At 42.5% G+C, this 14,660-nt stretch overlaps 1 protein-coding gene across 3 annotated transcripts in view; it reads right to left on the reverse strand.

Annotated features, from left to right (window-relative positions):
- LOC148027502 (Glycosyltransferase family 29 (sialyltransferase) family protein) overlaps positions 1 to 13,109 on the reverse strand; it is a 48,848-nt gene extending 35,739 nt beyond the window's left edge. The window contains exons 1-5 of one of the 3 annotated variants that reach the window (XM_087689230.1): positions 12,818 to 13,109; positions 12,657 to 12,736; positions 12,413 to 12,499; positions 12,245 to 12,322; positions 11,802 to 11,902 (exon numbers count right to left, since the gene is read on the reverse strand). In XM_087689230.1, the coding sequence (XP_087545356.1) occupies positions 11,802 to 11,902; positions 12,245 to 12,322; positions 12,413 to 12,499; positions 12,657 to 12,736; positions 12,818 to 12,917 (446 nt within the window). In that variant the 5' untranslated portion in view covers positions 12,918 to 13,109. Of the gene's footprint in view, positions 1 to 11,801; positions 11,903 to 12,244; positions 12,323 to 12,412; positions 12,500 to 12,625; positions 12,737 to 12,817 lie in introns of those variants that run through there. The other 2 variants (XM_087689229.1, XM_087689231.1) reach the window with 2 other exon arrangements.
- Positions 13,110 to 14,660: the final 1,551 nt, after the last annotated feature.

A 14,660-nucleotide genomic window follows, 5' to 3' on the forward strand; every position in this document is an offset into this window, starting at 1 on the left:
AAGGGGATCGCCGAGATACATGAATAGAAGGGGGACGGGAACGAGGAAGAGACTCCATATGACGATCCTCGCGATAGAAATCACGCCTCCGTTCAGATGAATGTCGAGACAAAAGCTCATCATCTGAGTCATCAAAACCTGTAAACTGATGAGAAGACATCTTCCAATCTGCAAAATACCAAAACACAACAAGGGAAGGTTGCCGGTGCCGAAACACAAACACCAGAAGCTCCTGAGCTGGCCGCCTTGCACAAAACGCAAGGATGATGTCAAACGCAAATGCTGATGATGCAAGCACCACAGAAAAACGGCCGCCTGCCTGAAAACGCAGCCTGGGAATAAGTCGCCAGCAGGAAAAGAGCCGCCGGACGATGGAACAACCGCCAAAACAGCAAGGCGCAGGCTGGAGGAGTGTCGCCCAGCCGTTGGAGGGCCGCCCCGGCTGAAAACGCAAGCAGGAAGAGGTAGGTGATGACGTGGCAGCCACTGGAGAAGGCGCCAGCAGCAAACGCAAATTTGTTGACACCAAAACAGGCCGCCCTGATCAAGGAGATGATGCAGAGGATGACGCCTCAGCTGTTGGAGACGTCTTGACCAGCAAACGCAGAGTTGTGGGTGTTCTCCCGCATAAAACTCAGCTCCGTGTACTCTCAGTTTGGTGATGATACCATATGAGAGTGCGCAACGGAAGAGGAAATACGAACACGGAGGGAGAGAGAGAGCGAGAAAGCAGAAAATAAGGAAGAGAAATCTGCACTGACTGAAATGAATGCTGAATACACTGAAATGGACTGATCAGTCCCTGCACGCAGCCCACAGCGTCAGTGAGGGCACCAGATCAGGCTGATGACGATGGCAGCACCACCACGGGGGAGGAGTGTCGGAATCTGCAAGAAGACAACTGACCAAGTGGGGAGGGGGGCTGCCAATATATAGGCAACAGACAAACCCTAACCCTAACCCTAAAATGGGCGCAAACCCTAAAAGTGCCCTAAAATGGGCGCCCCACAACAGTGACCAAAAAGGTGGCTGGGCAGCCAGTGGCTGCCCACTAAAAGAGGCCAAAAAGAAATACACAACCTAAGACAGCCAGTCAAGAGTGACTAGCCTCCCCCATCATAACACATGACAGACATGTCAGAGCTCCTAATGTCCTCGTCTGACTCAGACTGAGGCTCACAAGCAGGAGATGACAAGGCATGACAAACATGACTGCTAACAATTTCTTGCTGCTCCAAATGACTGCAGCACTCCCAAAAGAGAACACATATCCACTAGTAGATTGTCTATCAAAAATACTACCAGCCCAATCAGCATCAGTGTATCCATGCAGCTGTATCTAAACCCCAGTCTCATAAAATAGTCCATACTGCAATGTGGACTTCACATACCTGAGTATGCGTCTAGCCGCATCCAAATGCGGTTTCCTTGGAGCCTGCACAAACTGACTTACCAATCCAACAGCATAGCTCAAATCTAGCCCGGTAATAGTCATATAAATCAAACTTCCGACTATGCGTCTGTACATAGTAGGGTCTTCCAGAAGCTCACCTGCATCTGTGCTCAGCTTCACATTCTGCTCCAAAGAAACTGAAATAGGCTTACAGCCTGTCATCCCATATTTGAACAGCATGTCCAATCCATACTGCCTCTGCAAGAGCTGTATCTCACTTGGTGATCTAATCACCTCAATGCCCAAGAAATAACGCAGCTCTCCCAAATCCTTCATCTCAAACTTCTGCTTCAATAGCATTTTCACATGAAGGATATCTTCATCACTATCACCTGTCATAATCAAATCATCAACATAAATGACAAGTAGCATAATACCTTTCTCTGTTTTTCTCACATAAAGTGAGAAATCTGCCTTGGAAATCTGAAAGCCAATAGTGACAAGATACTGTCCTATCTTGTCAGACCATGCTCTAGGTGCTTGCTTCAAGCCATACAAGGCTTTCTTCAACCTGCAAACAAACTCAGGATGAACAGCATGCACATAACCTGGTGGCAGCTCCATATAGACCTCTTCTTGCAAATCACCATGCAAGAAGGCATTCTTTACATCCATCTGATGTAAAGACCATCCCTTTGATGCAGCCATAACAATGACTGCTCTTACGATTGCCATCCTTGCAACCGGACTGAATGTTTCTTCATAGTCAATGCCATATGTTTGTGCATACCCCTTGACTACTAATCTTGCCTTGTATCTGTTCACAGAACCATCTGCATTGTGCTTCACCTTATAAACCCACTTACAGCCAACTGCATTCTTACCTTTAGGCAAAGGTACTAACTCCCATATAGCATTTGCTTCCAAGGCATCCATTTCTTCATCCATGGCTTTCTCCCATTTATCTTTTCCCATGGCTTGCTCAAAAGAAGTGGGTTCTGGTTCCTGTATCACTTTGACCATATATGCATAGTGAATGGCTGTAAATCCATCATATTTCAGCCTATCCACAGGATACCTAGCTCTGGTAGACCTGCGCAAAGTAGATTCACTCCCAGGTGCTCTCAAAACATCCCTGGTCTTCCTTACTCCAGGTGTAACAATAGAAGGAATACCCAACTCATCATCAATGCCCTGTTCTGAGCCACTGGATTCACCATCCACATAAGAGTGACCTGCATTCATATCAAACATGGGCTGATCTACCTTCTCTTTTCCTTTTCGTGAAACCTACATACCACTATCTGCATTGTTTTGAGGAGATTCTCATGATCTCAATCTGCCTGTCCATGGCGAAGAATATGAACCACTGCTAGAGGATACTCCAGGTCCACTAATATTTTGTGACTGCTGCTGTGAATTCTGTGCAACATTACCATTTTGTGCATCTACATCATCAATCACATTTACTGGTTTATACCAGCTTCTCATCTCATCAAAAACAACATCTCTGCTCACTGTAAACTTACGAGTAGAAGGGTTATAGCATCTATACCCTTTCTGCTGCAGAGAGTAACCAATAAAGATGCATTTCTCAACTTTTGGATTCAACTTGGATCTCAACTCATCTGGCAAATGAACATAGGCAATGCAACCAAAAATTTTTAAATGAGAAATATTTGGTTTCCTACCAGTATACCTCTCCTCTTGAGTCATCCCATGTATTGCAGCAGTGGAAGTCCTGTTCATTATGTAGACTGCTAAAGCAACCGCCTCTGCCCAATAAAAATCTGGCAGGTCTTTTTCATTGAGCATGGCACGAGATACCTCTGCAATATGCATGCTTTTCCTTTCTGCAATTCCATTTTGTTGTGGGGTATGACTGCATGAATATTATTGCTTAATGCCATGCTCCTGCAAGAACCTTGCAAACTCATTTGAGAGGTACTCTCCCCCTCCATCTGACCTTAGGCATTTTATTTGCAGGCATGTTTCTTTTTCAACCATAGCTTTAAGAGTTTTGAAATGCCCAAAAACTTCACTTTTATTTTTCATAAAATACACCCAAACTTTTCTGCTATAGTCATCAATAAAAGTGACAAAATAATGACAGCCTCCAAGAGATGCAGTTTTAGTAGTCCACACATCAGAGTGGATTAATTCCAATGGCTTCTCACTCTCTTGAACATATCTAGGAAATGGTTTCCTTGCCTGTTTTCCAAATTGACAGGCTTCACATACCTTATGCATTTCTGCAACCTTGACTTTAGGCAATCCTGCAACAATATTTTGGGCCTGCATTAATTTAAGTCGCTGTACATTAACATGACCAATGCGTTTATGCTAGATATCAATATCTGCAACTACACCGGTCCCATGTGCAAACATTGTTGCACTCAATTCAGACATGTCTGCATCCAACGTAAACATTCTGTCCTTTTTTCCTTTTGCTATCAAGCGACCTTTATTTTTCATATCCTCAACAAAGTATCCATGAGGATTAAATCTGACCTGCAAGCCTTGCTCAACCATTTGACCAACAGAAACCAGATTCTTGGTGATATTCGGGACATGAAATACATCAGACAGGTATTTCTTTTTCCCATCCTGCATAGACAAATGAATTTTTCCAATCTGCACAATAGGATGTACAGTATCATCACCAACCTCCACAAATCTTGGTTTTTCCATTTTCCTTGCATCCTCCATCCATTCTGCATGACCTATCATGTGGTTTGATGCACCTCAGTCAACATACCACACATTGTTGCTTTCTTCTGCACTTACCACAGAATTGTTCATGTGCTGCACCATAAACAAATGCTCATTTCTGTCATCACCCTATCTACTAGAAGATGCATAATTCCCTTATTGCAATGTCCCATTCATAATGTCATTCTGCTTTTTATAGCAGTCTTTAGCCATATGACCCATTTTACCACAGTAGTAGCATTCAACATTGCTGTTTGCATTTTGGCCTCTTTGCCATCCACCACGACCTCTTTGGCTCCCCCTACCTCTAGAGTTACCACGTCCTCCTCCATAGAACTGGTTTTCTTAAGTTTGCTGCATATTCTGATTTCTGCCACGGTCTCCAAATCGGCCTCCTCTACCTTTGCCTCTACCTTTTCCAGCATTTGAGTAGAAGACAGTTTCTTTTGAAGTTCCTCCTGAAGAAGATGCACCACCATTTCTCTGCTCCTTAGAAATTAGAAGAGCAATCAACTCCTCAAAATCAGGAAATCTTTCACGAACTGAAATGGATGTCCGAAACTGTGCATAATCCTTTCCTAGACCATTCAAGGTCACAGAAACTAAATCATCTTCCACAGGCGACCCAAAGAAAGCAAGTGCATCTGCAATCTTCTTCACCTTCATGTGGTAGTCATTGATGCTCATACTTTCTCTTTGCACATTATGCAACTCTTGCTTGAGCTGCATTTTCCTGGCTTACGTATTTGTGCTATACATTTTTAACAAAGTATTCCATGCCTCCTTTGGCATACTTGCATCCTGAATATGCACAATCATAGTCTGAAATACTGATAGAGAGCCAATACATAACTTTCCTGGCTCTCTCATGCCATGCTTTGAATGCCTGTATTTGCTGTTGATTGGAAACATCAGGAAGAACTGGTTCTTCTTCATTTCCTGCAATAAATTCCCAACATCCTTTTTCCATAAGGAAATTCGTCATTCTAAACTTCCATGCTTGGAAGTTGTTCTTGTCAAGCTTTTCAGTTACAATCTGTGAAAGAGAATCAGACGCCATTACAGAATACTGCAAAAATTTCTGTCACTGCAGAAAACACAGCTTCAGTCTCACAAGGGCAAATCTGCAAAACTGACGAAAGTGGTATTTAACCACACGGTCACTTCCTAGTAACAATTTTGCATCAACAGGCAACAAGGATAATTCTGTAACTCCCAATGTCTCTGCGCACAGGCATACGATGCAATTTCTACAGTAACTTTTCACCGACCTGTAGAACAGTGGCTGCACAGCATACAACTGGGCCTTTTCCTGAGTGCGTGCAGAAAACTTCCACCTCCAAAACAGGCCCCGAAATGGCCTCAAATCAAAAAAACAGGGTCGCCATGGGCTAAAGCCCTCTCCCGCAACATATACTGCTCTCTTGCTTCACCGCGAAGGGCGTCTCAACCAGAACACCGCGAGCTTGGCTTGCTTTCTTGAGCTCCTTACCACGAACAAGGCTCTGATACCATGTCAAGATTGTGGGAGAAAAGGAAGGAGTCTCACTTGTAGCTTTCTTGCTTGCACAGTGGGGGAATACACACAAATGTGGAGGCTGAAAACAGTTTTCCTCTTCTTAGTTGTGTAAGCCAAAAATAAGTCTCTTACAAAGAAATAGAATAACCCTATATATGGGTCTCAAACAAAAGATAACTAACTAAGGAGGCATACTAACTGAGCCACGAACTAGAGTAGATAAGGATAGCTGTCATCTAGCTATTATTCATAGGCGGTGTACCAACCATATCTACAACTGACAAGTCGGTGACATAAATGCACAACGGTCACCCTGGCATATCACGAGTGGAGCTCGATATCTCAACAGGGCCTTCTAAGCCAGGTCTACTGCCCAATCCTCACCTTCCTGTAGATTCCTTCATTCCCAAGCCCCCTCTGCGAGACCCACTACCTCGCTGGTACCACCAAACTATACAGGATTCAAGGATCCTTCCATCGGATTATTGCTCTTCGGTGGACCCTAGAAGATCTGCTCAGCTTGCCCCTTAGACTTCATATACTTATGTCTTTATGGCTGATTACATTGTACATTCCAAGCCGGACAATTGGGAACGGACAATTGGCAAGAGGCTCTCCAGAATCCTCTATGGCGTGAGGCCATCGAGCACAAACTGGATAGTATTGACCAGAATGAGACTTGGACCTTGGTGGATCGTCCTAGTTACAAGAAGTTCATTAATACGAAGTGGATTTTTAGAACCAAGCTGAAGGCTAATGGGACTAGACAAGTACAAGGCTCGCCTTGTCGTGCAAGGTTTTCGTCAGAAGTAAGGTATTAATTACGAGGAGACCTTTGCACCCACTGCTCAGATAATATCTTTCCATTTGCTAGTTGCACTTACCACTCATCACAGTTAGCCGCTATACTAAATGGATATCAAGGGCACCTTTTTGAATGATTATTTGAAAAAGGAAGTCTTTGTGGAGCAGCCACCCAAGTTTTCTTCTACTGACTGTCTAGATAAGGTATTCCGTTTACAAAAAGCTTTTTATCGGCTAAGGCAAGCTCCGAGGTCTTGGTTCCAAAGGATAGACGAGTTCTTACAGACTCATGGATACCATTCTACCCCCTATGATCTAAATTTCTATGTGCGCACTACATGCATGGGGCCAACTATAGCCTACTATACGTCGATAACTTACTTATCACCAGCTCAAATTTTACTGCTGTAGAAAAAATTAAGGCCATGCTTTGTTCTACCTTTGAGATGACTGACCTCAGTCTATTATCTCATTTCTTGGCGATTGAGGTAGTTCATTTTAGGAGAAGTATTTATGTCTTACAGCAAAAGTATGCCCTTCAGCTAGTGGAACAGTGTTGCACGGATCAAACACGACCTATGGCCACTCCTCTTGATTCCACTGTCCAATTGTCGAAGGATATCCTAGGTCAACCCTTCAATGCACACACCTATCGATCTATTATAGGGAAGCTTCTTTGGTTGATTCATACTAGGCCAAATTTAGCATACTTAGTGTCCTAAATCAATATTTTTCAGCACCTAGGATGTCACATTGGATTACTTGTCATTGTGTGTTGAGATATTTACGATGTACTTTTCATTATGAACTTACTTATGGACATGGTTTATACTCGCAGGGTTACACCAATTCTGACTAGGCCAAAGATCTTGACACCTGGCATTCCCATAGCAGTTACCTCTTTTCCCTAGGCACGGCTCCCATTTCTAGGTCAAGCCATAAGCAAGAGACGATGGCAGCTTCCACAATAGAGGCTGAGTATAGGGCTCTCTTTGATGGTACCACTAAGACCATCTATATGAGGAGCTTTCTGGCTACGCTTTAGTTCCCCTATGTTTCTCCTACAGTTATCTACTACAACAAACCAAGGTGCCATTAGCCTTGCGAGCAATCCGATCATCAGCCCTCAGATGCAACATATGAGAGTCCACTTCCACTTCTCTAGAGAGCAAGTTGAGCTAAGCACTATTTGCCTAGAGTTTGTGACTTCAAGCGACAATTTTGCAGACATTTTGACCAAAGCGATAAGTCGGCCAATCCTACAGTACATCTTGCCTCGGATTGACGTGTGTCTACCCTCCTCTACTTCTTCAGATTGATGGAGAGAGTGTTTCCTTCTTGCTTCTCCCTCTAGTTTAAGAGGGGGTGGTTTCTTCTCTTGCTCAGTGACAATGATGATGTTTACAGTTTAGCTTTAGACATTTCAGATATTTATTCTCTGTATTGTACTTGAGGACATTTGTGCCTTCATCCACACTGTCAGGATGACATGATTATAAAAGGGCACTTGGACAACTAAATAATTCCCCTACGAGAGCACTGTCCAATGGTACTGTTGCATCGCATTCTGCATGAGCATAACAACTTGCATAACCCTTTGCATTCCCGTGCATTGGTATTCTGTTCATGTAAATTTTGGTCTTTCATGAGTGGTCGACTCTGGATCCACCATATTTGTGGCATTGCAGATGGTAATTCTCCCTGATAGTTTTCCCATGCTTGCTTGCTTGCTTGCTTTGCTTGTCCTGCTAAGCTCACCATCATCCTTTTTGCCTCCCTACATATTCTCCATTTGACCGGCGCACATACACTTCAGTATCCCTAGACATTTATCCTAGTAGTATGTGGGATTGCTTTGCTTGTTGTATGACAGTAGTGGTATCACCCATCCTTATTTTCTTGTACTTCGGAGCAAAGTGACTCAATAGAACAAAAACTGATTTCAAACCCTCACTACTAAATCTTCTGGAAAGATTGAACCCTCAATAGGACGAAAATTGATTTCAAACCCTCAATGCTAAATCTTTTGGAAAAATCAAACCAGCTGCTCTTTCAAAAAGACAAAAAACAAAAAAGAGTCCATTGCTAATTCCATCTACCTTTGCAAGACTTTGTAGGCCCCTGGGCAACCGATGCGCATCCTTGGATCGATGCCCTGCTCTCTCTGGGATGATCACTTGGACTCCCTTGTTCGGTAAGATAGCCATCACCTTTGTACTCTTGGTAGATCATTGGGCAACTAACGTGCACCCTTTGCCCAATGCCCTAGCTGCTTTGGGGTGAAACATCTTGAGTTCAAAGGCTATATATGCTAAGAACTTATTTCTCGTCTTTATTTTGGGCTTAAGAGTGAATATTGAGCAAAAAGTGCATTAGCTTGACTTAAACAGCCCAAAACGTGCTTAATTAATGAAGAAAACCTTTTATTTTAAAAAGAAACGTAATCCTAGAGAGTTATTGTGTCCCACATGCAAAACCCTAATTTGGGTGCCCCAAACTCTCTATAAATAGACCAGCAGTCCACCACTCTTCCTCAATCTCGTTTTTGCAGATTTCATGTCTTTCACCTTGTTGCCTTTACCCCATGCGCAGAGGATATCACGGTCCATGCTGGCCATTGCTGTCTACAACAGTCTGGTGCCTATTTAGTGAGGGCATTGAATCAAGCTAATGATGAGAGCAACACCGAAGATGGAGGAAGATGATGAAGTCCGAGTGTGCACCTACCAAGGAAAAATGAAGATTATGTGCCAAGTGAGTGGGGGAGGCTATAAATAGCCAAATAGTCCCAAGATTGGCCAACCAGCAATTTGGGCCAAAAAAGTGGCCGACCAACATTTAATTCTGGTAAAAATGCCATATGGGCTCAAAAAAATCTCGAAAAAGGTAGAGAATGTAACCAGATGCTCTAAACACAAAAACACAATATCAATCGTACAACAAAGCAAAAACTGATAACATAGAACACAATTAGGATTAGAGTAACTTAGAGACAATGAACACAATAAATAATAATGAAGTGAATGATTGCTGAATATACAATGCTCATACAGCAAACACACTATGCAGAGAGTGAATACTATACCACAAACTCCTATATCTCGAGGATTGGGGCAGGGGTAATGAGCTGGAGATTGTCGTACTTGGAAAGGATCCCAAAACACAGCAAGGCAGCCTTCGAGTGTTTAATACCAGTAAACACAACCAAGGAAGGGTGGATCTAATGTAGACGGCAATGAGGAGAGAGAAGTACTAAAAACACAGGTGAGAAGAGAGAGAGACAAAAAACGCAAGTGAGAGGAGAGAAAACTGTGCAAGTGGCAGCTCTAGACAGGAAACATAGACAGACTGGTTGATGATGTGGCAGACTAGCAACGGCAGGAAAAACCAACAGCAACAGTCAATAGGCTGAAATCAGCTCCGAACAATCTGTGGTAGGCTGGCTGTGGGCTGCATGCAAGGACTCATCAATCCTCCTTCTGTAGTCTAGTCAGCATTTCTTCCTTGTTTCGTGTAGATTTCTTTTCTTTTTTTCATGTTGACTCTCTCTCTCTGTGCATTCCTAATCCTTCTTTGATTGTGCACTCACACACCTACCATGTGGCATAAACTGTCCACCCTATCTAGCGTGCCCAAAATCCTACCCAAACCCCTAGCGACTACATAATTGTTAATTGATTTGATCCTAAACATGGTACAACTACATGATCTGTCCTAAACTGCCATATGCATGCATGTGCCCATCCTAGAGGTGACCAAATCTCTAACAAAGACACTCCATGGAGAAAGACCAAACGAAGTTAAAATATGAGTAGAGGTAGGTGAGCTCTCCCACTTGGCCCATTCCAATCCTCCACACGTACTTGGGATGGGAACACTCAAGTGTTGTTAGGCCTCTCATTGCTAGGTGGCCTGGTGTCGAGATGAGTGCTTGCTGCACTAAACTCTTCGTCTATTGAGTTAAGGACCACCAATCCCTCCAACCATTGCCCCCATGTAGATGACCTTTCCTCAAAGCTAGGAGACCATCAATCAAGAAGAAGTCATTTATCTTTGAAGCTCTTAGCAACATGATATCACCTCCAAGCATGTCACCTCTCCCACAGCAAATGCTATGGGTCCACCTCCATCATGAGCTCTTTATACAAAGTCTACTTTCTTTTCTTTTCTTTTCTTTTGGGGGGGTTGGGGGGATCCTTGTAATCTACTGAAGAGAAGAACCAAATATTTTAGATTCCTCTGACTCCAATCACTCCTCACCAACTGTCAAGAATTGGCTCTACTACCAACTATGAGACACTAGATCCTAAATGCACAACTTAAGAGGAAATAGCAGAACCAAGTCTTCTATTATAGTAGTAATAGATAGAGATACAAGGTACATGCTCTAAGAGCCGAAGTCGTGCACTATCCAACACACTCCCTACTCCATATTTGCAAAGCACATCCCTATCCAATCCAAGACAATCATGATTAATCTCAATCAGCCTTCACTCATTCTCATGCAGCCACAATCACTCTATATTCTAATCCATGCTTCTCAAACCACTCTCTCATGCTTGTGCAATCCCGCACTTGCAATCTCCTTGATGGCTCACCAAAAGATGATCTCTATCACTCTAGATCAGATATGTTGAAGAGGAGAGAAGACTTGATGCTAATGATATTGATTTCTCATTAAGGACCAAGAGTTGCTTTAAATTATAAAGTAGGCCAAACTTTGAAAATAATTACAAAGTCGCCAAATCATTAAATCCCACTCTTTAACCGTTAAAATGGGCATCTTGCACCATTTTGAATATCCAAGTCTTTGACTAATTATATCTCTATGGTCTAAGAACATTTCAAACAAGGTTTTGACTCTTTCTATCACCAAAAAGTGTATGTCTTGCCAAGGAAGATGCTACCATGTCAGAGTTGCAAGACAATAATCGATCCCTCTCCTAAAGTATTGAACCTTAAATATCAAAGTGTTTTAGCTTCATGGTGGGGCGGTTCATGAGTGAGAAGAAGACATTATATATGGTAGAAACGTAAGTCCTTGATCCCCTTCCTAAGGTACAAGGCCATGAATACCAAAGTCTTCAACTTCAGGACACAAGCAGCAATAATAAGTAATTGCTTTGTTTATATTTCTAGCAACACAAGTGCCACTCTACCAAGAGATCCAGCTCTCTACCTGAGTTTACCATTCTGAATACATTGGTGATGTTTTCCCTAAAGTGATCACCATGAACATTGAACTGACTGTCTTAATGAACAGGTTTTTATACATAAGCACACTATTGATTTTGCCTTGAGAATTTTTGAAGAAGTTCATCAACTATAAATTTCGTTTGTTAAAATGCTTGGCATAGGATGTTAGAGACGTACAGATGAACACCCTTGTTGATTCTCTTCCAAGCATAGGTGCTCCAACCATTTGGCAAGGCATCGATGTACTCCCTCGTCAAGACCGTGCTCGTATTGCGAACCTGTGACAAAATCATATACAGATTACGGATGATACAACGTGCAGCGTTGCAGGGCTTTCTTTTATATTTTGTGCATTCTTTTATGTTTTATAGGCATGCTCAAAAGCATTCTACCGACATCATACATGGCAAGCCACTTGCTGGACATAGAAAACATATCTTCTCCGTGTCACATTTTTATTATCGGAAGACCAAAACACTAGCGGAGTGGAAGTTCCAAACCCATCCTAACGTGCATCCTAAATCACCCCATATTCTCAACTGTATGCCTAGTGGCTTCATCATCAGAATACGTGGATAGTGATGGGAAAAAGGAAAAGAGGAAGAAAGGAAGGTCACAACCTGCTCCCACATGGTTAGGGCTTCACAGATGTTGAAGTCATAAGATAGGCCTTCTAGCTGTCCTGTTTTCGGGTTGGTCTGGTTCACAGGATCAGCAACCGGTAGCTGAGGATCCGTACACTTGTACCAATCGAAAACTGTAAGGAAGCTGCAAGCCAGTGAAATTACCCATTTCGGCACTGTATCGGCAGGAAAACTCATAGACAAGTGACAGAGTCCTTCGAATTCTGCATGTAGCCCGAAGCCATTCGATTTCTGCGCAGCCACGGAATGTGAGAACAGGGACGACTAACCAACTTTAACTGATCAAAAAGCAGCAACAAGAAGACTGTATGGCAAACAGAAGATATGCTGCAATTTAGTTGCGCTTGAGAACGCTACCGAAGAACAAATCGAGCAAGGTGCATCTCACCACACATTGCTGAAAAGCCTTATGAAGTGTGATGAGAGCCGATCGATCTCCGGGCGACACCGATGGGGAAGAAAAGTATCCTGCAAGAGGCCAAGCTCGTGAGTGACAGACGAGTGCGAATGGATGATGATGATGATGATAGTAGCATGCACAGCACTCACCTCTTCCTCTCCCTGAGATGGCAATGGAGTAAATAAGCGAAGCTGCCAACCAAGCTGACACGGCCAGTGTTAGGAGTAGAGACAGCCGCAAAGACTTCATGCCCCCCTCACACACACACACACACACACACACACACACACACACTCTCTCTCTCTCTCTCTCTCACACACACACTCTCTCTCTCTCTCTCTCGTAGCACATTCAAATGTAAACTCCTCTAGACACACAACATACTCTCTCTCTCTCTCTCTCTCTCTCTCTCTCTCTCTCAGCTCCGTTAGCACCTTCAAATGTACTCAACTTCCCTGGACAAGTTCTTAGTAGGCTAAACTATTACTGCCTGGCATCCGAGCTGGTACACAATAAGTTTTAGACAAATTCCCACTATAGTCCCAACATTATGAATTCCCACATCATCACCTTCTAGCCTACTTCCAAGCACTACACACCTAGCTAGTGAGATTGGAAGGACCTCACGTTGAACATTGAAAGGGAACATGAGGGAAAATAAGAACCTCTTTTCCAATATATGAAATTGCCAAAAACTTATTGTGCTTGTGTTGGACTAGATACATGCATTACATGATGGCAATAGTGCATGTGTGAAACCATGGATGGTACACATGGCACCAATACAGCAATGTGGTGGGTAGTGATTACAAATGCAATGGCAATTTGGTCATTGCGTGATGCCATTGTTGTTGGCCTCGCATGATAATGCCTTAGGATGTGGGAGATCTGAAGCTACTATATATGGTATTATGCACGGTGTGAGATTAGGCAAATGTAGAGATAATGCATGTGTATCACAAGGCTTTATCACAAAAGGCTATCAATTGTGGCAATATTCAATGATCATTACATTTTTGGTTACATATGGCAAATGTACCGTGGTCAATTAACTACTTTATTATGGAGAAAAGCATGACATTTGTTCTACCTTAAAAACAAGGTAATGTAATCACAAGGGCCTCTTTAAAGCAATGTGTAATCTCTTAATATTAATGGAATTTTTACAAAAAGGCTTTCTAAAAGCTTGGTTAATAAGAGATGCGGAAACAAGAGTATCTATTGATATTAGAGACATGCCTTTGCCATGAAAAAAGATTTGGAACCCATGTCTCTTGGACCATACCCTTTAATAAGAAGAAGAAAGTAGAGGGTCTCTTAGACCCTACCCTTTAATAAGAAGAAGAAATTAAGGATCGATAACAATACTAAGCCATCAAATTAGCACCAAAAAGTTGAAAGTAATCTCTTACTATTTGTGCATCATCCTATGGACAACCACTATTCCTACATTGACACATAGATCAAAAGCTTGAATAAGGGTGGTTAGAAGCTTGAGAATAGAAACTCATTCTACTAGTTTTGTGTTGCCTTATGGATGTTTTGATATCTAATCATGTTTTTTTAAATGCAAAGGCCTTACAACTAGATTTTATTATTTACGGGGATATTCCACATTCATTCACCCATTAGGCTATAACTTGCCCCTAAGTGAAGATGTCACCTCGAGTTGCTTGATTGTGACTCTAACCATTGAACTCACACTAGATTCCCATTAAAGCTCAATTAGGTGTTGTCCATACCAAATGATGAGTGAACACATATTCAAAAATCTCACCATGTAATAGACATGCACTATTTGCTAAGAAAGTATGCACATTCTTTATAAGCCCCTTCTTAATCTCCTAGCATGGAGACATTGGTGGATGAATAAGGATCCACTCTATAGCAAACTACATGGTCATTGCATTTTTGTAGAAGGGAACTATCATGCATAAGTGATGGGGTGGCTACCATGGGCCAAAATCTTATTGCCTCGCGTGCCAATTAAGG

Source organism: Lygodium microphyllum, chromosome 12 (assembly GCF_053477565.2).
Source record: "Lygodium microphyllum isolate KBCC chromosome 12, Lygodium_microphyllum_v1.1.10, whole genome shotgun sequence".
Taxonomy (NCBI): Eukaryota; Viridiplantae; Streptophyta; class Polypodiopsida; order Schizaeales; family Lygodiaceae; genus Lygodium; species Lygodium microphyllum.